The sequence below is a fragment of the Talpa europaea genome, assembly GCF_964194135.1.
Source record: "Talpa europaea genome assembly, chromosome: 5".
Taxonomy (NCBI): Eukaryota; Metazoa; Chordata; class Mammalia; order Eulipotyphla; family Talpidae; genus Talpa; species Talpa europaea.
This window is the reverse complement of record NC_140071.1, coordinates 22,449,056-22,473,244: the sequence shown is the minus strand read 5'-3', so window position 1 is coordinate 22,473,244 and position 24,189 is coordinate 22,449,056. Positions and strand designations below refer to the sequence as shown.

Sequence of the window (24,189 nt, the reverse complement as noted above, 5' to 3'; positions counted from 1 at the left end):
CTGACTATAGAGTGGAGTATACCAGAATGAAAGTCAGGGAGTATGGAGTTAAGGGGAGAGAGGACCCAATGGGCTATGGTGAAGGATTATGAGTGTCTTGGTAGTAGGTAGATGTGGTGTGACAGCATACCTCTGAAGGAATAAACCTACACCCTAAATTACATACAGCATAGTAAACTTACTGTGGTTAAAAAAAAAAAATACATTTTTTTTTAAAATCTGAAATAATTTGAACATCAAAATAAATAAGGATAGTAGAGGTCAGAACCCCCTGGGTAAGTGGGAATTTATGAGGCAATCTGATAACATTCACAAGTCAACAAGTAAGTAAATAAAGAAGAAAGGAACACTCTCCCCTACGGTGGCATGGTGGCATGCTACGGACTGGATTGATTAAAGTGGTAAGATAATAAAATTGTCACTTTGCAACCATCATAATAAAGATTGTTCAAGTGCAAATTATCAGCAAGTATTCAATCGAGGAGTCAAGTTCAAGAAGAAGCAGGATATATGCAAAATCTTACAGAGAAGTCAAAGAAGTCTCCCCTGCCTCTTTACTCTTACTCCAAGAGAAAGGGAAAAAATAAGAATTTCAGTGCTTTCTCTGATAGCTACTTGATTGAAATTGATCGATAAAAAGAATGAGCAGTTGTTAGAAACAGTAACCATCTGTTAGAAATAATAAGCATCTACATTTTTGCTTGATGGGCATGTGATTAAGTGAACACAGTCCATATTGCTCTTTCTCCTCTGCTAATAGTTCCTTGTAAATACCTCACAAAATAGATTGCTAAACTTAACAATATGAATCTCAGTAAAGAAGTTAAACTGCAACTGTAATTTATTATGTATTTTAATGTACTGTTTTCCCAAATAGTACATGAGGACTGACAGAATATTTTAACTCAATGTTAAATAACTCAAGGCACAGAGAATATGCCACAACAAAGGCAGAGATCATATAATTAAATTTTAGTGTCCTAATATGTATTTTTCAATAATGATGGAACAAAACAATTTCTCAAAGAACATATCTTAAAAATCAAAATTTTTCATTTGAAAAGGTCATTTCAATTTACAGAGGTTTTTAGTAATATATCTAAAGTATCAAATTGCATTGCTAATCAGTTGATTTTCATTCAAAGGTAATGCCATTTTGCATTTCAACTGTATCCATTTCCTATCAACATTTTAAATTAACACAGGGTGTTTTCCACATTCAGGAAAGGTACTATTACTTCTATCACTGACTAGAACCAATGATAAAACTAAATAGCTAGATTTAATCCAGGAAACTGCATCTTAAAAGGCTCACAAGGGTACCTGGATGAGGTTCAGGAGAAATTCAAAATACCTAACTTCGAAAATAACACACACTATATGACATAAGATAATTTTACTTGGGAAAAAAACTGATTTCTGAGAAAACTAAACAAAATAGAAGTTAACTAAATATTCCTCATTTCCATAAAACAGAAGAACATGGCCTTTCAGTGCAAAAGAAAGAATTGGAATTAAATTTTTTAAAACGCTGTTAATAATTTAAAACAAATGGCCTCATTAGGGCAAATTTCAGACTTCTTTTCTGTCGTCAGGGAAACAGAGGTTCATTAATTTAAGCAGATGTAGTACCTACCAGTCCAGTACAAAATGGATTCAAGAGTAAGTGACATATAAATACAAAGGATGGTTGTTGGGATCAGACAAAATCAAGACACTGACATCATGGCAGCTGAGACAGCCCTTCACTTACGAGAGATGGGGGAGGGATCTCAACCAATGGTATCAACTACTAATAAGAAAGAAGCAGCTGAAGTGCTCTCAGGTTTCCTGAACATTTTTGCCCTACCTCAGTCTTACAGTATTGACTGTCAAGAATTATTCATTTGTTCTCTTTTGTGATGTTACATTACACCAAAATTTTCTCCTGATCTCCCAATGCTCTGATCATCAGTAAGTGTTTTTTCAGTGCTCATCCTCTTACCAATATCTGATTGGGAAGACTTGAGAAAGACTGAGTCACTGGACCACATGATATTTAAGGACTATGTTATCAATAGTTTCCTACTGCTGCTATAACAAATTACCTGAAAGTTAGTATCTTAAAATAAAAAAAATTTATTCTCTTACAGTTCTGGAGGTCAGAAGTCCAAAATCAGTTTCACTGGGCTAAAATCAAGGTATTGTTAGGGCTATATTTTCTCTTGAGGCTCTAAGGGAAAATTCTTTCCTCGCCTATTCCATACACAGAGAGAATATCAGAAAATACAACAGTTCACATATGCCTTTTGGCCCACTGTAGGTCTTTTCCAGCTATGGCAGCTGCCCACATTCACTAGCTCATGGCTGCACCACTCCGATCTCTGATTCACTGTCATATTTTCTTTTCTGACTCTGTCCTTCCTTCCTCCTCTTATAAACCGAAATGATTAATTACGTGATTCTACCTGAATAATTGAGGATGATATCCCCCCCCTCAAAATTCTCACTTTAAATGTGCAAAGTCCCTTTTGCCAAGCAAGGTAACATATACACAGGTTCTGAGGATTGGAGGTAGACATTTTTAGGGCTATTTTTCAGCTTACCAGAAATTCCCTTTCCAGTCCTAAAATTCCATGAATCAGGGCTTCTACTTTAGCTAAATAAATCAACATACACTTGACTCCAGTATTTTTTTTTAAAGATCTATTTATTTATGTATGTATATAAGAGCTGGGGTACAGGCCAGAGGTGTGGGGGGTGAGAGTATTCACAAGAGACCGAGTGGGAAACAGAACAGGCAGACTGACCAAAGTACACTGCTGAGGGGAGCAGGAGGCGAGTCAGGAGAGGTCTGCTGCGCCATGTGGGTTGGCTGGGGATCGAATTTGTGCTGCAGTGGTTGTGGATAGCTTCATAGGTTGAGTCTTAACCCCTTGCACCACCAGGGAGTCCAGTATTTTTTTTATTTATTTTTTTGTTTTTAACACTGCCTTTGCTTATTTTATATTAATCTATCTGGCTATTTCTATATGCTTTAATTGCGGTGTCTTGGGCTAAATTATAATTGAAAGACCTCTAAATTTATTAGTTGTTATTATAATATTTGATTAGCTTCAGACTACATTAAGATACTTTCTATTGAGCTAGTACTAAAGGGTAAGCAATCACAAAACTAACATGTATGATGAATATCCCAAAGGATAAATCTTTTATATCTTTTTATATAATAAACAATGAACTCTGAGACTCTAAGATTGGGGAAAATATACATGCATGCTATTATATAAGAATTTCAATGTTTTGAGAAAAATAACAGAACTCACTAAATTTATTGAAACATATATGTGCAAGCCGATGAATCAGTATGATTTATAACAATTCTGGCCTTGGTAATTGGCCAATCTCCAAAGTGTGCATTAAGGTTAATTATATCAGGGCCTCCCTGGTGGCACAGCAGTTGAGCACTCCCACGCTTCTGACTGTACCCAGTGCTTGTATAAATAAATAAATAAATAAATAATCTTTAAAAAATATAAAGTTAATTATATCAGACACTGGTTGGCCACTACCCTCAATTTCCAGGAACTGATGGCCAAAGTTCATCAATGTTCCATCATCACATGAAGAATATCCAGAATTTCAAAATAGCAAGCCTACAAACTTTTAAGCTTTTCCTTTAAAACACAAAAATTATCTTTATTGTGCATGTACTGAATAAAACAGAATCAGCTGGCCCTATCTACAACAAAATTCTACAGAAGGAAAATAACTACTAGAATGAGATCACAGAAAGACCTTCCATGGTCCCAGAACTCTTTCTTTAAGTACCTCCTCCTATGACACACTGCATCATAGTAACTGGTTGTATGATTCCAAACTGGGAGCTCCTTGAGTACAGAAAACATGTGCTATTTATCAATGCCCACAGTGCCTGGCACTAAATTATAGGGATATAACTAACAGGAGGAAGGGAAAAAGGGAGGAAGGACAGGCAAGGGTTTTAAACAACCTACTATTCCCAATAACGTACAAATTACTCGTAAGCTTCCTATTACTCTTTGGAGAAAGAATTTAGGGAAGTAGAGGGTAGAAGTTAAAAGCTCCAGGGTGGCACTGCATGGTGTCAAAACATTTGGACAACTGGGCCTCCCTGGTGGCGCAAGGGATTAAGATGCAACCTATGAAGCAGTCCGCAGCCTCTGCAGCAAGAGTTCAATACCCGGCCTGCCAGGGAGCAACCCACATGGTGCAGCAGACCTCTCCGGACTCACCTGCTGCTCCCCTCAGTAGTGTACTTGGGTTAATATGCCTGTTCTGTTCCCCACTCTGCCTCCGGTGAATCCTCTCACTCCCCCACACCTCTGGCCTGTACCCCAGCTCTTGTATGCATAAATAAATAAATTTGAAAAAACATTTGGACAATTACTTCTGTATGTTCAGTGGGATTGATAATAAAACCTCTTCAGAAAATTTCTGTGATGACATTTTAAAACAAAGAATGGCCTGATGTTAATATTCTGAGCTGGTTTTCTTTTTTTTTTTTTTTAATTTATTTGATCTTTTTAAACTAGGTAACACTAGTTTACAACACTGAGATTCCCAAGTTGGTTTTCTAACCCTGATCTTGAAATTCTAGTAAATGTCAACATAGACTAGTAAGAGGCAAAAATTCTGTGTACTAATAGCTACATTAAAATACTAGAGAAAATACACAGTGTAAGACTCATTAGTGGTAAATAGTGGACTCACTGGGAACTCATTATAACTAATATTAAAATACACGTTTATTTTGATAGAGTGAAATTTCAAATGCCACATTTAACTCCCAGATATTATTTAGCAAAAAAAGTACTGTTTCCTCAACAGACACAACAAATATCTTCATCAATTCAGGGCAATCTCTCTAATATCTGAAAAGAACAATTTCAACACTTCTATTTTCCTCTCTCAATATGAAAATGATAAAGTCTTCCATGGAGCATTATATAGTAAAAGTTAAGGCTCAGTTACCAATTAAAAATATACCCAGGCAGGGCCTCCCCTGGTGGCGCAGTGGTTGAGTGCTGGGCTGCGAGGTTGCCCACAGCCTCTGCAGCACTGGTTCGTTCCCCGGCCGCCGGCGAGGGTCCCACAAAAAAAAAAAATATATATATATATATAATATATAAATATACCCAGGTATGGGCCTCCCCTGTGGCACAGGCAGTTGAGTGCTGTGCTGTGAAGCTGTCCACAGCCACTGCAGTGCTGGTTCGATCCCCACCGGCCGGCGGGGTCCCACATGGTGCAGCAGACCTCCCCTGAGCAGTGTATTTCATCAGTCTGCCTGTTCTGTTCCCCACTCTGTCTCTTTATTTTTTAAATAAATCTTTAAATATATATATATACACACACCCAGGCACAGTTTTTTAAAAAGTAGAATAATCTACTCAAATTAAATAACCTGATCATAGCCGTTTAAACACGCCAAGAAAAAATTTAAAACATAACATCTTTTTTGTAGCTGAGTAGTACTCCGTTATGTGTATTATACCACAACTCCTTTTTTTTAATAAGATTTATTTTATTTACTTATACAAGCACTGAGTACAGTCAGAAGCATGGGAGGATGAGAGAATTCACCAGAGCCAGAGCGGAGAACAGAACAGGCAGACTGATGAAACACACTGCTGAGGGGAGCAGCGGGCACGGCAGGAGAGGTCCACACGCCATGTGGGACCCTCGCCGGTGGCTGGGGATTGAACCGGCCCTGCAGAGGCTGTGGGCAGCTTCGCAGCCCAGTGCTCAACTGCTGCGCCAACAGGGGAGGCCCTATACCACAACTTCTTGATTCCCTCATCTGTCAGTGGACACTTAGGCTGATATCACGGTTTGGCTATTGTAAATAGTGCTGCAACAAACATAGCAGTGCACATACCCCTTAGAATTAGTGCCTTTGCATTTCAGGCAGCTATCTCAGAGTAGAATTATTAGGTCCTATTATTTTGAGAAACCTCCATATTGTTTTCCATAGGCATTGGGCCATTCTACATTCCCACTAGAAGTTCACAAAGATTCATTTTTGTTCACATCCTGGCCAACACTTGTCATTTCTTGATATGTATCTTTTCTTAAAGATTATTTTATTTATTTATGCATATACGAACTTGGGTATAGGCCAGAGATGTGGGGCAGTGAGAGGATTCACCAGAAACAGAGTGGGCAGATCTACTAGTGTCATGAACAGGCAGATCTACCAGTGGCATGGGGTTAAAGTCTCAGTGCTATCAAGCTATCACCAGCCACTCCAGCATGAGTTCAATCCCCGGCCAGGGAGCTGACCCACACGGCACACAGACTTTTCCTTCTCCCCTGATGCTCCTCTCAGTAGTGAATTTCAGCAGATATGTATCTTTTTATATATGGCTCATTCTCACAGGTATGAGATGATAACTCATTGTGGTTTTGATTTGCATTTCCCTGCTAATAAGTGATGGTGAGCATCATCTGTGTCAGAAAGGGGAAGCCAAATACTATATGATTTCACTCTCATGAGGAATATAAAGAAAGAAAACAAAGGAGCTGACAAAACTAAACCAAACAAACCCTAGAAAGCTGACTACAGATTATACGTTACCTGAAGGGGTGGATGGGGACGGCAAATAAAGCAGGGGGGCACAATGGACTATGGTGGAGGATTACGGGTGCTTTGGTAGCAGGTACAATTTGGTAATATACACCTGAAGAAGTGAACCTATACCCCTAAATCCTATACAGTATTGAAACCAATGTTACCTCAAATTAAAAAAAAAGACACTGCTTTAATAAATAAACTATATCTACAAAAAATTGAAAAACAAGAGTATAAGAGCTATTCATAAATACCATGTGCACTGGATAAAATTTGCTAAAGAAGCAATTCAAAAACACCATATTTTTAAAACCTCTTTTATAAGATATGGTGATATAAAGCCCACTCTTCTACTTTTTTGCAACCTCACTTAGATTTCAGACACCAAATGTTCTAAAGGGAACACAACAATGTGAATTCCTATAATCAAGGGCCATGGAGACAATAAGTCCTGACCAGGATGCATTACACAGTTGTTCTTGGACATGTGGGACTATTAAAGAGTACAAAACATTCACCACATGGATCTTGCCACAACTGTGCAAATAAACTACATTTTCCTTCTTGTTTTATGGAAATATCCAGATTTAGTTCAGCAATAAACCATGAAGAAGAGCCAAAGATACCAATTCAACAATTATGACCAAAAAAAAAAAAAAAAAAATGACATGGGCAACTGGGTCTAATTCTAACATATTTGGAGTGTTTTCTCCATTTTGCAGCCACTTGCTATAGGTATAATGAAAAAGACCTCCAGATTAAAAAAAAAAAAAAAAAAAGCTCTTCACAACCTTCAATGATTTGTCTACTTGTTCAGGAAGTCACTATGTAAAATCTATTTTCATGTTGAAGAAGTTCAAAGGTTTAATTTCCTTTCTTTTATTCTGTTTTATATTTTAAAATCAAACAGGGTGATGTAACATTGGTAGCATTTTGGAATTCGGCCTCCCTAGTACTACCATTCCATAATTTTTGTAAATATGTTATTCTGTTCCTAGGAGGTTGACTAACTAGGGAAATGACGTACCTAAGGGAAAATTAAAAGAAGGCTGATTTGTTAAGTATATGTATTCCTCCTGTTTTTAACCAAAAATATTTATAAATCAATCCAAGTATCCAAATCAAACCAAAAACATTTACAAATTAATAAAAAGAGTTTAAAAAGACCAAAAAGATCCCCTAATCCAATGTTTCCTAAGGAAGGAATCCTTTTTTGGAATTACACCAAATACATTCTATCACCAGCAGACCAGGGGTCCCACTGTAGATACAATAGAGCCCGATTTGCTTTTCACCTTAAAGACCTCTGCTTTCTACTTATAAGGGACAACACTCCATTATGGGGGAGGGGGGGAATCCATGAGTCAATAAAGAGATTTATTACTATATTCATTATTTGTTTATTTGTGTATTTCACCTGTGAAAAATATGAGATAACTGAAAAGCCAAGTTTTTTGGTTTATCTCATACTGATCAGAGGTAACATCAATTAACAATACTGTACATAATTTAAGGCAATAGGTTCACATCTCTCCAGAGGTATGTTACCACAGAACACCCATCATCAAAGAACCCACAGTCCTCCACCCATACTGGGCCCACCCCACCCCTCTGTTTCCCATACTCACTCTCCTCCTCTGGCAGCCTCAATTCTGCAGCCATATTTCTAGGATTTGTTTTGGTTTAGTTTTGTCTGTTCCTTTTTGTTTCTCTGTATGCCATATGAGGGAAATAATTTGTTATTTGTCTTTCTCCTAACTTATTTCACTTAGCAAAACCCCTTCTAGTTCACTTAGCATAACCTCTAGTCAGAGCTTCTGACTGACAGCTATCCATCACTTATTAAAAGTACATGGAAAAGTGTTTTTTCCAAACTAATAATTTTAGTAAATGCCATACAATATAAAATATTTAGTAAGTGTGGTAAATGTTGTACAAATTAGCCTTGCTGATTTAAAGTCAGGGACTAGCTGGATAAGGTTAGCCTCTCTATCTGAAGAGAAATAAGCTAATGAAGGAAAAAAAAAATCTTCCTTACAAGGTAGTTGCTGTCCACAAAAGCTGGTTAATGTGATGAGAGAGGTTGTAGAATCAACTTTCTGGCAAGATTTCTTAGGCAAAAGGATAGGCACTCATCTTTTTAAAATTGTGAAAGTCCTTCTTAAGAAACAGTGGTTCAGATGAACTCACTCATACAATTCTGAATGGAAAAAAAAATGTTCATTTAATTTCCTAGAACTTTCCAACAGCCAGAATTAAAGAACATTATGTTCCTCTTTTTCTTTTGTTGATGGCAAATAAGGGCTAAACTACTACTAAGATCTGAAATCTGGTGTTCATTCATGGCATTCCCTTCTTTAGGAAAAAAATATGAATGTTATAGAACTTGTAAAAACATCTCAGGAGTACAATTTTTCTAATATAGAATAATGGAACCAACAGTGAAGCGGGAAATGTCTGGCAGAGGCTATGGTTATTTTCTCATGTCTACATGTAGTCTGTGACATTGAGGCCACCCAAATGGATGAGAAGTGATCTAAAGAGGATCAGGTCAACCCTTTGCAAATATCAACATAGTCCTCTACAGAACCATGTCACAATACAACATTTTTAATCCAAGATTATGACACTTTGTGCCCAAATCTGGCTTTTCCATCACACAATCAAATCCAACTACCAAGCTCAGAATAGAAACTGACATGGTTTTCTTTTCAAAATAACCAAGTTCTGTAAGAGAGACACCAGAGGTATAAATAAAATCCTATTGCTATTAATGTCCTCGAGTACTATGTACTAGCATACATAGAGATTTAGGAAAAAGTATACATGATTTCATCTTTCCATCTGAATAACTTTCATGATGTTCTTGAATGGCTGCTAGAATGTGATGGTTAGTGAGCACCATAAAATGGAAATTATAGGGCCTCCCTGGTGGTGCAGGGGTTAAAGTCACAGTGTTATCAAGCTATTGCCAGCCACTTACAATGAGCTCAATCCCCGGCCAGGGAGCTAACCCACATGGCTCAGCAGACCTCTCCTGTCTCACCCGCTGCTCCCCTCAGCAGTGTATTTCAGTAGATCTGCCTGTTCTCTACAGTCTGTCTCTGGTGGATTCTCTTGCCACCCCACACCTCTGGCCTACACTCTAGTTCTTAATTACATAAATAAATAAATCTTTAAAAAATAAAAAATAAATAAAATGGAAATTATAAGACACTGAAGAATTTGAACATGAAATGAGAAGAGGGCTTTTATTTATTTAGTCTGCCATGCTTACATGAACCTCATTGAAGAAAATCAGCTCAGAGATTTTATGACTAATACTAGAACAAGAAGCCAAAAATCACCCTGGGGGTGGGAGGCACTGCTTTCCTCAATAGTAAGTTTCTCCCCAGAGGACCACTGGAATGCCTGTGGCAAGAGTTTCCAAGGAATTAGTCCTAGAATAGCATAACTGGAAGATGCTTCATAAAGCACCTAACTGTTCTGACACACTCCTCTGTCCTCTCCACCACACCATTATGCTGTGGACAGAGGAAAACCAAAGGCAGGCTGGTCAATTCAGAATCCAGGAGGAAGATGGCCACCTTCTAGAAGCACAACAGATACTTTCGATCTGAAGAATCACTGTCAAGTCTTTACAATAAATTGAACATATACGTGAGTGAATACAAATATTCTCTTTGGTTTTCCTCTCTTCCTCCAAGAGTTTCACTCATTTGACTAATTACATTTACTAATTACATGTTACTAATTACATGTTACTAATTACATTTACTAATTACATATAATACTCACCCTCCTGCAATGTGTCTTTCAAGAAGGCAGATTCAGGGCCTCCCTAGTAGCGCAAGGGGTTATGTCTCAGTGCTATAAAGCAATCGGCAGCCACTGCAGCCCAAGTTCGATCCCTGGCCAGGGAGCTGACCCACTTGGTGCAACAGACCTCTCCTGACTCGCCCACTGCTCCCCTCAGCAGTGTATTTCAGTAGATCTGCCTGTTCTGTTCCCCACTCTGTCTCTGGTGAATCCTCTTATGCCCCATACCTCTGGCCTACACCCCTGTTCTTATATGCATAAATAAATAAATCTTTTAAAAAAAGCAGATTCAGTGCACCATGTTCTTTTGGAAGCACCAAAAAGTGCCAACTGCAACTCGAAACCCGGATACAAAAAAAAAACTATGCTACAGCTGTTCTTTCTCGTTTCAGCAAGCATCTGAATGGAGACACAAAGGGATTGTAAGTATCTCCGATTCAAATAACTTGAAGCCTATTAACTAACTTCCCAGTGAATGTAAACTCCACAGGATTAGGAATTAACTGTTGTATTTACTGGTATGTTCTCAGCACCTAGAGCAGTGCCCGACACAAAGTGCTATGTGATTATTTATTCAGCAAATGGTCATTGACAATAATAGCCGTGTCTAAAAAGAAATTATCACAAAGCTGACATGAAACTACTAAATAATGCCTATTTCTGTATTCAAATACTAAACTAGGTCTTTTATCTAACCTAATTTCTATTCTCTTCAGAAGCATGTGCCTTTCTTTATGAATTTACATACCCTGGTTCTTCTGTACCCCAAAACCTAACAAAGTCAAGAAGGTTGAATTTTTTCTTTGAATCACAATGAATCTATGAAAAAGGAATAACCCATTTATATTGATAAAATATTTCCTCTTCAAGTACCTTTAAGGAATGAATTTCTTAGCAAAAATATATCATATACTTAAATCTATAGCCACATTACATAAGATGATAAAACTGCAAATACTATATAGGCAGATAATGTGTTCACAGGATTAAAAAATATTTATAAAAAACTGCAAAAATTTCATTTTTGAAGTAGTATAAAAAGTTAAAATGTCCCCTGGGCAGTTAGTCCCCTTTGTTGCATTCCTCCCCTTTGTTGCATTCTATTCGTCCTAGCTTACCATCACACTACAGTGTCATCCACTGACTCATTTGTTCAAAGATTTGTTTTCTCTGTTTCCAGGCTTTAAGAGAACTGAGTTCTTTAAAAAAAAAAAAAAAAAGATTTACTTATTACGCACACAAGAACTGGGGTACAGGCTGTAAGTACGAGGCATGAGAGGATTCACCAGAGAGAGAGTGGGGAACAGAACAGGCAGATTGACTGAAATACACTCCTGAGGGGAGCAGCGGGTGAGACAGGAGAGGTCTACTGCGCTATGTAGGTAGCTACCTGGCCAGGGTTCGAACTCTTGCTGCAGAAGCTGCGGACAGCTTCACAGTGCTGTGCTTAACCCCTCGCACCACCAAGGAGGCCCGAGAACTGAGTTGTTATATCCTTGTATTCTACAGTAAAATTCTATTAATAGATTACTGATAGGAAGATAAAGTTGAATATCTTCATGAAAGTACTATGGAACACCAATTTGTCAAGAAGTCAAAAGACTTCTGTGATAATCCAAACAACTTCTGTGACTTAAAGAAACAAAATCGAGCAGCAATTAATTGCAAAAAAAAAAACTGTAAAAATGATTCATGGGGAATACTACCTTTTTCTTTATAATGCAAAGATTGAGAAAGAGAGAAAAAATGCTTGCACTCATACATCATAAGATTTTCGTGACAAAATGCTTTTAGGGATCAAACACAGTTAGGTAAGTTGCAGACATTCTGGGCAACTGGAAAGCAACACTACCCTGGTCACTAACGCAAGTTTAAGTCAGTAAATTTTCATGATGCTCTGAAATGAGTTCTGGTCATGAAATGTCATGTGCTTTATTATATAATCTCAGCTCTTTGCGAACATGTTATGACTATGGCCAAAGTAAAGGAAAACAGGAGTGTCTCTAAATCAATCATGGGCCATGAAGCCAGACAGACTGTATGACAGATGCAATTTTTCTTGGCACCACTTGGGCATAACTAATTGATGACAATCGTATGTCCACACTGGCACATTTCCATGGGGGATGTGTGTGAATATGTCACCACATCTGGATGCTAGGCATGCTAGGGTCCTGAGGCACAATGATCTACTAAAACCAGAGGCCCAGTAGCTGTGCTCAATGAACACCGTGGGAGCTCCACAGAGTGATGAAAGGACTAAATGACCGCAAACTGTAAATACAGATTTATTTCATTAAAATACGAGGTAACCACTGCAGCCATCTCTTGTTCAAACAGACATTTGCTGCTTTAAAAAAAAAAATCTAACATCTATGGATGTACATATTCCCTAACTTCATAAGGAAAATTTGCATTTCTCCTATAAAAAGATGATGACACACATAAAGCAAAATCAACAAGGTTTCGGTGATTCCCTTTAAAAAAATTACCACACAGAAGCTAGAAAGGAAAAATATGATAATCTGTCATCAAGAATAGCTCTCTTCCATTTAATTAAAATCTGAGTTTTATGTCGCTTCTTACAAAGCCCATGTTAAAATTTACATTAATATATAGTTTCATCTTTAATATGAATAGAGCAACAAAAATGGCTAACTTTTCCTAACCCACAAATAAGGAAATCAGATGAAATAATAATTGTATTCTGATGCTACATAATAAATAAATTCATTAAGAAATTATGTAAACAAACTATAAAGACACATATGTAAAATAAAAAGTTCTCTCATGAAAAGCCTACCATTCTGTTTACAAAATTGCTTCAACAAAAATCAAAATTATAACTGAGAAAATAATCATGTTTAATTAAATATCTCCTACAAAATCTAAATCAAATAATGACTTTTCCCCATACAGCATGACAGAAGTCATCCTGAAAATATATATATAAGTATATGATGTCATTAATAAAAATGACTATTAGAAACTAAAAATGCATTTATCTTATCTCTTTTCTTTTCAAATCATTTTTCTGCATTCCTCATATTCCTTTCTGTTCAGCCTTCCTTCCAGCTTCTCAACAGTCTTCTGATGCTCTCCAATTCTGTATCCACCTACCTAGCACTGGACTGATTTTCCAAGATGTCTGGTTAACCTAGGCTGATCAATGGGTAATGAGAGAAATATGTCAAATTAATCATTCCCTTTCCTAAGGATAACTAAAACATGAAAGCCATCTTTCTCTATTTTATTACGATTGCCACTTATCTCCTAAACATTTATGTGGTGATAGAAGGCATTACTAATACATTAGACTTTTTCACATGTGGATTGAATAAAGAAAAACAATTTCTTTTTCAAAAAAATCATAAAAGATTCTTTAACACATCCTTTCCACTTGTACGTCTGCAAATGCTCTAAATGGCAAGACTATGACTTAAAGGGAAGCATAGTTTAAACCCTATAAGAAAATAGAAATGAGTTACTAAAAGGAGATTTGTTATGTAAAAGTAAAAAAATAACATCAATGACTTTTTTCCTATTCTATCTTCAATACACCAAAGATTATCACTAAAATCTACATCACAGAAATTCTGGACCTATCATAAAATAGCATTCTGTATACTTGAAAAACACATAATATATTAAAGGAAGATAGAGGATAGGGAAAGAGAAGAGAAAGAAAGAAAGGTAGGAGAAGGGAAAGAAAAAAGGAGAAGAAGAAATAAAATGAAGCTGATATAATTACTGACATGAAAACATTTAAATAATCTCCAACTTTATCCTCTTAGTCTCTTTTTTGAGCTCTATTAATAGCTGGAATATTCAAGCTGAAGATTAGGATTCTGCATCCAGTCTTACATAAATACTCTCACTAGTTCTAGGTATACTGTTTGGCTTGTTTTTATATCATCTGCCCCAGAAAATGGTATAAAACTGACATGTAATAGGAATTTTTATTAAGTCTTTACAAGTTTTGTCAACACATATTAACATCCTGGTGATCAAACTAATTATCGTCTCTCATTCTGACTTATGGTACCATGTCACTGAAACTGCTAGTGAACCAGCTTCCCTACCAAACATAGCAGTTCTTCCAGAGATATGCCAGAGAGTACCTTTACTGACTCCTACCAGCAAGGTTCCAGAATAGGGTCCAAAATAAGCAGGACGTGATTCTGAAACCAGAAAATGACACCACAAAAAAAGAAAACTACAGGCCATTTTCTTCAAAGAACATAGGTGACAATGCTCAACAAAATAGTAGCAAACTGATTCAATAATACATTGAAAGAATCATACACATGATCAAGTGGACTTTATTCCAGAGATGCAAGGATGGTTCAACAACCTATAGGAAACAACTAAATCAGTCTACTGACAGGGAAATTATAGCAATACAGGCCAATATCAAGAAACAAAAACAAAGTTCAAGTAAATAATCTAATTTTATATTGTAAGTTTCTAGAAAAAGAAGAACAAATAAAACCAGTATCAGCAAGAGGGAAGGAAACAATAAAGAAAAACATCAACAAGAAGAAAGGAAATAATAAAGACTAGAGCTAAAATAAATAAAATAGATACTGAAAGCTAGTACAAAAAAAATCAGTGAAACCAAGAACTGATTTTTTTTTAAAAAAGACAGACAAAATAGAAAAACTACTACTTAGGTTCACTAATAAAAAAAGAGAGGAAATTCTAATAATAAATGGAAGCAGAAATAAAAGAGAAGTTACAACAGATGTCTCAGAAATACAGAAGATCATAAAAGACTGCTATGAACATCGTTATGCCAATAAATAGGGCAACTTAGAAGAAATGGACAAATTTTTAGAAGCATACAATGTGCCAAAGACTGAATCAGGAAGAAATAGAAAACATGAGCACACCAATTATAAGCAAAGAAAATGAAACAACACTCAAAAATCTCCCAATAAAAAACAAAAGTCCAGGACCAGATGGTTTCATTAGTGGGTTTTACCAAATCTTCAAAGACAAATTAACACCTATCCTTCTCAAACTCTTCAAAAAACATTGAGGAGGAGAAAATGCCTCTAAACACATTTTATGAGGCCAACATATTCTGATACCAAAAGCTAACAAGGATACCACAAAAAAGAAAATTATAGAACAATGTCCCTGATGAATATAGATGCAAAAATTCTCAACAAAACCTTAGCAAACTGAATTCAACATGGTAATGAAAGAATCATACACATCATGATTAAGCAGTACTTATTCCAGGGATGAAGGATGGCTTAACATATGCAAATCAATTAATGTAATCCATCACATGAACAAAAGATAAAAATCATGCAATTATATCAATAGACACAGAGAAAGTCTTTGACAAGTTTCAACATTCATTTATGACCAAAAAGTCTCCAATAAATGGGGATAGAAGGATTATATTTTAACATAATAAACACCATGGATGACAAACCCATAGCTAACATCATAGTTAGTGGTGAAAAACTGACAGCTTTCCCTCTAAGATGAGGTACAGGACATTATTACTATTCAACATAGCATTGGCAGTCTTAGCTAAAGCAATTAGACAAGAGAAGGAAATGAAAGGAATCCAAATTGGGAAAGAGAAGCAAACCTATCACTATTTGCAGATGACATGATAATATATACAGAAAACCATAAAGACTCCACTAAAAAATTATTAGGAACAATAAATCATTACAGAGAAACAGCAGGCTACAAAATCAACATACAAAATTTGGTAGCACTTCTATATACAAACAATACAAATTAGGGAAAAGAATACAATGGTACAGTGAAAGATAGAACTGGATATTTAGTGAACTTAATGCACTATAAACATATGCTAATTTTCAATGCTACACACCTGAAACTTACACAATATTAAAATGCATTGTTACTTCAATAAATAAAATAACAAAGGTGAGTAGGACAGAAACAAAGTACTGGTTCATCATCCAGTGGCCTCATTTGTATGTTCTGTAAACCCTTTCTCCAAGGTCATAGGGAACAATCCAGAAATGCAGTCCTCAACTTGGCAGAGTTAATATCTTCCCCAGAGCAGAGTTTAGTGTCTAAATGGCCAGTGACTAAAACAGCTGCTGCTCTAATTCACATTTTGAAAAGAAAGCGGTTTTAGAAAAATGACATGTTCAGTAGTAATTTCCACCCCATGAGCCTGAGAGCAAAATCAGTAAAATATTAACCAGCCCACTGATTTACCACTGGATCTTTTACTCGTCAAAGATCTTTGTTTGAGATGTTTTTCTTCATTATGAACAGCAGAACCAAAAGACACAACCTGACATAGTTCAAATGCATTTTTTAACCTCCCTCCCCAAATCAAACCACAGAGAAAATAAAACTTCTACTTTTCCCCATTAATGAATATCCTGGAATTTAGCATGAAATTTCCCTTTCTAAAATGAACCCATATCTAGGGTTGAAGCCATTAAACAGAAACTGCAAAAACTAAGTAGGAAGGCTAAGACTAGAATAAAGTCGTCTACAGCAACTTAGTTTCTTTTACCTAGGATTACGTACATAAAACTGCACATTAAGAAAAAACCATCTAGAAAAAAATTATATCTAGGAGTCCCACTTTATTTCTGTCCCTTTTCTCCTCAATAAACTTTCTTTATCTAAAAAAGAAAAAGTAAAAGAAAAAACCATCTAGGGCTTCCCTGGTGGCCCAAGCGGTTAAATCTCAGCACTACGAAGCTATCCACAGCCACTGCAACATGAGTTTGATCCCCGGCCAGGGAGGTGACCCACATGGCGCAGCAGACCTCTCCTGTCTCGCCCGCTGCTCCCCTCAGCAGTGTATGTCAGTAGATCTGCCTGTTCTGCTCCCCACTCTGTCTCTGGTGAATCCTCTCACCCACCGCACCTCTGGCTTGCACCCCAGCTCTTGTTTGTATAAAGAAATAAATCTTTAAAAAAAAAAAAAGAAAGAACCATCTAGAGAAACAAAAGTAAACATAAACAAATGGACTTACATCAAACTACAAAGTTTCTGCACAGCAGAAAAAAAAATTGTAAAAAGAAGACACTTGTCTAAATAGGAAAAAAAAATTGTAAATCATACATCTCACAAAGAGCTGATAGAGAAGATACATAAAGAACTCATGAAACTGAACAAAAAGCAAACAAAAAACCCAATCAAAACATGGGCAGAAAACTAAATAGACACTTCTCCAAAGAAGACACACAGATATGGCCAACAAGCACATGAAAAACATGTTCAGTAATGCTTATCATCAGGGAAATGCAAATCAAAATCACAGTGAGATACCATCTCACCTGAGAGAATGACCCATATTATAATAAAAAGCCCAGGAACAACAGCTGTTGGTGAGAATGTAGAGAAAAAAGAACCTGTGTACACTGCTGGTGGCAATATAGACTAGTCTAGCCCCTAAGCAGACAGTATGGAGGTTTCTCAAAAATATTAAAAGTAGATCTACCGTATGTATCTACTTGAAGAACACAAAACACTAAATCAAAGGGATATATACACTTCTCTGTTCATTTCAGCTCTATTTACAACAGCCAAGTTATGAAAACAACCCAGGTACCCGAAGACAGAGAGTAAGTTTGAAAAATATGGTTCATATATACAATGAAATACTACTCAGCCATTAAAAAAAAAAGATGAATTTTTGTCCTTTGCAATGTCATGGATGGATCTGGAAGGGATAATGCTAAGCAAAGTCAGTCAGCAGGGGAAATAGAATACTGGATGGTTTCACTTAAATGTGGAAATATAGAGGAACAAAACAAAGGGTCAGACAAAAACAAACTAATAACAAACCTTAAAAATCTGACTGTGGAACTCAGGCTACAAAACAAAGAAGGGGAGAGGAAAAACAATGAGTGGAAACATGAAGGACTGTAAGGAGGGCTGCGGCGCCTTGGTGTGGGTGTGATGTGGTGACACGTACCTCAGGAGGTGTGATCTGTGCCTCTGAACCACACACAGGGCTGGAAATTAATATTACCTCAATAAAAATAAAATATATAATGATCTTTTTTAAAAAAGTCTTCCACTTTCCTTTGCCTTCACACACATACTGCAAGTCTCACACTACAAGCACTTACCTGACATTTTTGCCCTGTTCAGTGAGCATCTTTACCAAATCAGCAATGGGGTACTGAGCTTTGGCTGCACAGAGACCATAGCCTAGGAAGAATAATATGTTTTTTTTTTAATTTTTATGAACAACTACTCTCTTTATCAACACATTTCTATGCCAACAGAGGCAATCAATGAAAAGGACTAGAAATGAAAGTAAATTTCTAATAGGAACATTTTTAAAATTGGGTAAATTTCAATTTTTTTAAATTAGGTCTACTGTCCCATCTCTACCTCAAATTTAATGTCTCTAGAAAGAACATAATATACCCCCCCATCCAAAAGTGAAAATACTCCATATTTGCAATGTTATTACAGTGATAATCAAAAACTTCCATCATCTTCCTTCTCCTTTAATCCCTACATTCTGTCCATTCTACCTGCACAATGAATCTGACATCTATCTCCACTTTTCAACACCCATTTCTCTAAATACCAATTCTATGCTCAAGTTATTCCCTCTAGCTTCTCTCACCTCAGCAGCATCCTTCCCCTGGGGCCCAAATCCTTCTTAGCTTCCCTCAGATGAAAAATTATCTACACAGTTCAATTTTGCCCACATCATAACCCACCCTGCATTAATTATGCACCTGATTTCCTCACTAGAGGGAAAAATGCCTACAGGGAAAGACCATACTCTACATCTTTACATCTTGACACTTTTCTCTAGCAGTGTTTCCAACAGCTAACTCCAAGGCCACTTTGGTTGGGACACCTCATTATGCAGGACGGTCCCAGACATTACAGCATATTTAGTCTATCTTTCCCAAAAGTTCATTGACAGTAGCAGCCCCATCTTGGAGACAACCAAACATCCAAATCCACATGTTTCAAATTCCCCTAGAAAGTGATATTGCTACCTTGGGAAGACTGGCACTTGAGCACTCAATTCTGCTAGTGTTTGTTATTTACAAATTAGTATATAATGAACAAGCAAACTACCCACATATCAAATTAATAGATTTTCTTTGTGAAAACATGATAGAGTTAACATCTTAAATTGAAACCAATGTATTTCCTATAATATCATAGAATTATGATTAGAGTGAAGAAAATCTGAACCCAGAAAATTAGAAAGTTGAGGCCTGGAGAGATTAAGTGATTCAATCAATGTTATGTTGATGATTAGAGGCAAAATTAAGTACCAAAGTGAGGTATTGTTATTCCCAGACAAAGCTCTTTCTACTAGGTTTTGCTACCTTATCTTTTTGGAAAAATATGATTCTCAATTTTTAAAGTACTTAACATTTGAAAAATAAAGGTGAACATTTATGAACACTGAATGAGTCTAATAAGTTAGCTAGACAGCTACATGTACTATTTTAATAATTTACTAATTTGTTAATTTAATGATTTAATCTAATTTAATAGATAATTTAATCTAATAAATAAATAATTTAATCTATTTAATAATTTAATCCTAACAAGGTACCAAAAAAAAGAAAAATGTATCAGTGAGACAAATATGTATCAATGAGGAAAAAAAATAACCAAAACTCAAAGATGATTTACACATTTTTACAGAATCATAAAATAACATGACTAGAATTTACTACTACATCAATTTATAGGATTTCTATGTGATCCCTAAAATTTTAAACTAAACCAAGAATTCTCAAAATTTTTTCACTTAGTAATACAGTTTTAAGTTTCCATTGTATTTTCAGAAATAAAGAAGCCCCAATTCTATTTTTTCTTGTTATAAGAAAGAATATAAAGTATATTAATGCAATCAACCACACCACTATCAAACATTGTTTGCTTTTCGGTTGTTTGGGTTTTTTACCTGGAGTAATAATAATACTACTAGCTTCTCGAATCATGTCTATTGCATTGTCAAGGTTGATTTCTGTATGTGTGCCAGTAATTTCCATGGGTTTTCCACCAGCTGTTGAAGAAGTGCCATAGCCTCCAAGAATCACATTAGTCAGGGAGCGATTCATGGCCTAGAGAGCAAAATTATCAGCTGTAAGGTTAAATCCACTTTTTGAAAATGGTATGAACTTGTATATATGATATTTATATCATTAAATAGATTTAACTCATTATTTAAAACACTTTGACCAGATAAATTTGACCTCTTTTTTTTCACCTAACTTTTTAAAAGCTAGTTCAAAAATCTAAAAGACAAGAAGACATCTAGAAAACTACATCATTTTTCTCTAGAATATCAACTGCACATGACAGAATGTCAGTGAAAGAGTAAATTTAAAAAAAAAACTAATGGAAAATTACCAATAACTAAGAAATTAATGAAAATCAAGATCTGTACAGTGACCTTATATTCTGTACAGCAATTATATACTACCTCCACATTTATGTGTATTTCACCTGCATAAAAGAGAATGACAGAAGTAAGAAATTTTGCAAGGTTATCCTAACACATCTCAAGTGAATTCTGCAACCAGTTGCAAGTAGTCAAGCAAGTGGTACTAATCAAAAAATCGGGGCTCTTTCATTTAGAACTCTGCTGCCCTCTGCTGTCAAGAAAAAAGGAATGTGGGAGTCGACACTATTTTCCAAATCAATTACAACTCCATGAATCTGTAATAGAAGTGCTAGACTCATCATTAGGCAACTAAAATATTTAATTTCCAATAGATAGGTAAGTTTATACAAGGTCTCATTAAAATTTACAACCACCCTTTTAACTAGAAAATAACCTCAAGGAAAAACTAAGAGGAAGGCACATGTTCATTTTACCATGTACCACACAAATGCTACAACTAAAATATGCAACAATATCTGATCTGGTCTTACAAACAGTTTTTTTATAGACCTCTGGAGGCAAAATAAAATAGAATAGGTAAAAGCTAGATGTTTTGAGCAAATACATTTTAATAATGTAAATCACTGTATGTGATCAAAGCATAATTCTACAAAGCATCAGCATAAATGAATTTATCACTGCAGAAAAAAAATAAGCTCTATTTTAAGGGTTATGATAAAGATCACCAATCCATTGCTCATGCCATTTAAAATCTACATTAAGGGCCTCCCCGGTGGCACAGCGGTTGAGCGCTAGGCTGCAAAGCTGCCCACAGCCTCTGCAGTGCCGGTTTGATCCCCGGCCACTGGGCGAGGGTCCCACATGGCACGTAGACCTCTCCTGCTGCCCACTGCTCCCTTCAACAGTGTATTTCATCAGTCTGTCTGTTCTGCTCCCTGCTCTGGCTCTGGTGAATTCTCCCACCCTCCAGCACTTCTGACTGTACCCAGTGCTTGTATAAATAAATAAATAAATCTTTGAAAAAAAAATCTACATTAAGTATCAATCTACTATTTAATGAAAAAAGGTAATACTGTATATTTTAAATGATCTGAAGATTTTCAGTTATCATAGGAAAAGAAAACCCATTCATTCAAGACAGTCCAACTTGTTTCCTCTTCAGCAGAGACATTGCATACACTGCTTCTGCTAGATGGAGGTCAAGGCAGGTAGGAAAAGGAACAGAAGAATTGAGCAGAGTCACACATGACTGGAGAAAGTATACCCATACCACAGGTTTCAAGGATGATAGATCAATATGCTGTCAGAATTTTAAATCATTCTTTTGACCCATGCTCCTTTATCAGAACAACATTCATATTTTACATGCTCAAAGTCTAATAAGTTTGTCTAGGACTATCACATATAAAATAAAGCCCAGAATATCTTTATGCATATTTTTTTTAAACAACATAGAATTTTTTTTTCATTTTATTTATTTATACAAGCACTGGGTACAGTCAGAAGCACGGGAGGGTGAGATGATTCACCAGAGCCAGAGCAGGGAACAGAACAGGCAGACTGACGAAATACACTGCTAAGGGGAGCAGCGGGCGGCAGGAGAGGTCTGTCACGCCATGTGGGACCTTCGCCCAGCGGCCAGGGATCGAACCAACGCTGCAGAGGCTGTCGGCAGCTTCGCAACCCAGCACTCAACCACTGCGCCACAGGGGAGGCCCTCTTTATGCATATTTTGAATGGATAAGAGGGTCCGATAAAATTAGCATGCTTTAGTTAAGTTCATTCCCAGTCTGATATGCTTCAAATTCCTAACACAAGCTGCTATAACTTAAATTCAAGGTTTAATGAAATCCAAATAGTCATACCTGAGACTTTCCAGATTCTCAACATCTGTTGATTTTGATAAACTCTTTCTAGTTTTGAGTTATAGGATTCTGAGAATAAATTGCGAAAGAGTATGTTCTAATAAATTTTAGAATTGCTTTAGAACTGTTACAGACACAGAGATATTTCTGTCATAGAAGGCTTTTTTAAAAAGTTGAATGTGGGAAGAGGCTCCATCACTGCATCACAAAGCTGTGTGATGCACAAATGACCAACAGATAGAATGTACAGGGACAGAGGGAGAAGGATATAAACATTTAATTCGAATTTGACTTTAAAGCACCAGTCTTTACTCCTTATAAAACTGAATGGAGGAGAAAGAATTTCTGAGAACATTTAATTAACGTGTACCCGATTGTGATGGCATCTTACGAAGAAAAAAAGAGAACCACACAGTAGTTTAACAATCAAAGTCAACTTGCTAAAACACGTATCCACAATTATATCACCATTAAGTTAATTCCATGTGGTCTCTTAAAAACTAAATTATTTTTCATCTCTGAATTTACCATTGCAACATCACATTTTCAACAAATGTTTAGGGTTTAGAGTTTTGTTTTGTTTCTCTCTCCCTTTTTTATTTTTTTGGCCTAAGTGATGAATGAGACCGCCCTGTGACCACTGATCCACAGAATGAAGAGTTCCCAGTTTCCAAGACAAAGTATTTGCAACATTGTCCAAAACTGGTCCTTTTAAGTTATTAAGCCCCTTAATGAACATTGTATGCTACATTAAAGAAAACCTTAATCCACATAATTCCAAACAAACTATAAGAAATAAATCTGAAAACAAAGGAAAGGTCATAAAATAGACAAAGCCAAAGTAGTATTTATTAGCATCTCTCATTTCTGTGCTTTGTAGGTGCTAATTAATTGATCACAAGGCAAAAAACAATTATTTTTGGTTTGGCTTTGAGCCACTTCATTTTGTTATATTTTCATTGGGAAACAAGGGGCAAATACAAAAATCAGAAAAGTTGATCTAAAAATGCTGTTTCATTTTGCAAGTCCTCTACTTACCAAAACACAATCTCAAATAGATGAACTATAAAATCCTGAGGTTAGCATCTATATGACATCTGGGTATAAAGCAAATCCTTCATTTGGGCTGGTAGTTTGAATACTATCAACATTTTTCAGTTTTTATAACAAAAATTGAGTATTGTGTAACCACAGCATTAGCTCAGAGGACACCCAAAAGAATTCTTTGTCTGAAAAAAATTCAATTTTAGGGATTGTTGCTTAGAAACTTGGGGAGCATTCCATTCCCGCTCACATAATAAAGCCACTCTGTTCTGGTTTGGATTTGCATGTTTCCTTCAATAAATAACAAAATAATGAAGGTAAACATACAAGCAGTATTAAATGATACTGATATGTGGTATATCTGTTACCATAACCTAGATGACATAACCTACCCGGAAAGAATTCCAAAATATGTAATAAGCTAACAAAATATCCATCTAATGTTTGTTTAACAAATATTCATTTGAATGTGCCAGGAGCTAAGTCAGGCTCCATAAACACAAATAGCATC

General features: G+C 36.1%; 1 protein-coding gene across 2 annotated transcripts in view; it reads right to left on the bottom strand.

The window, feature by feature from the left end:
* Positions 1-24,189, bottom strand: part of NNT (nicotinamide nucleotide transhydrogenase) — a gene marked incomplete at its 5' end in the record, with an annotated part of 88,515 nt that overhangs the window by 6,678 nt on the left and 57,648 nt on the right. For both annotated transcript variants that reach the window (XM_084233172.1, XM_084233173.1), the window contains 2 exons: positions 18,506-18,587; positions 20,326-20,485. In XM_084233172.1, the coding sequence (XP_084089298.1) occupies positions 18,506-18,587; positions 20,326-20,485 (242 nt within the window). The remainder of the gene's footprint in view (positions 1-18,505; positions 18,588-20,325; positions 20,486-24,189) is intronic.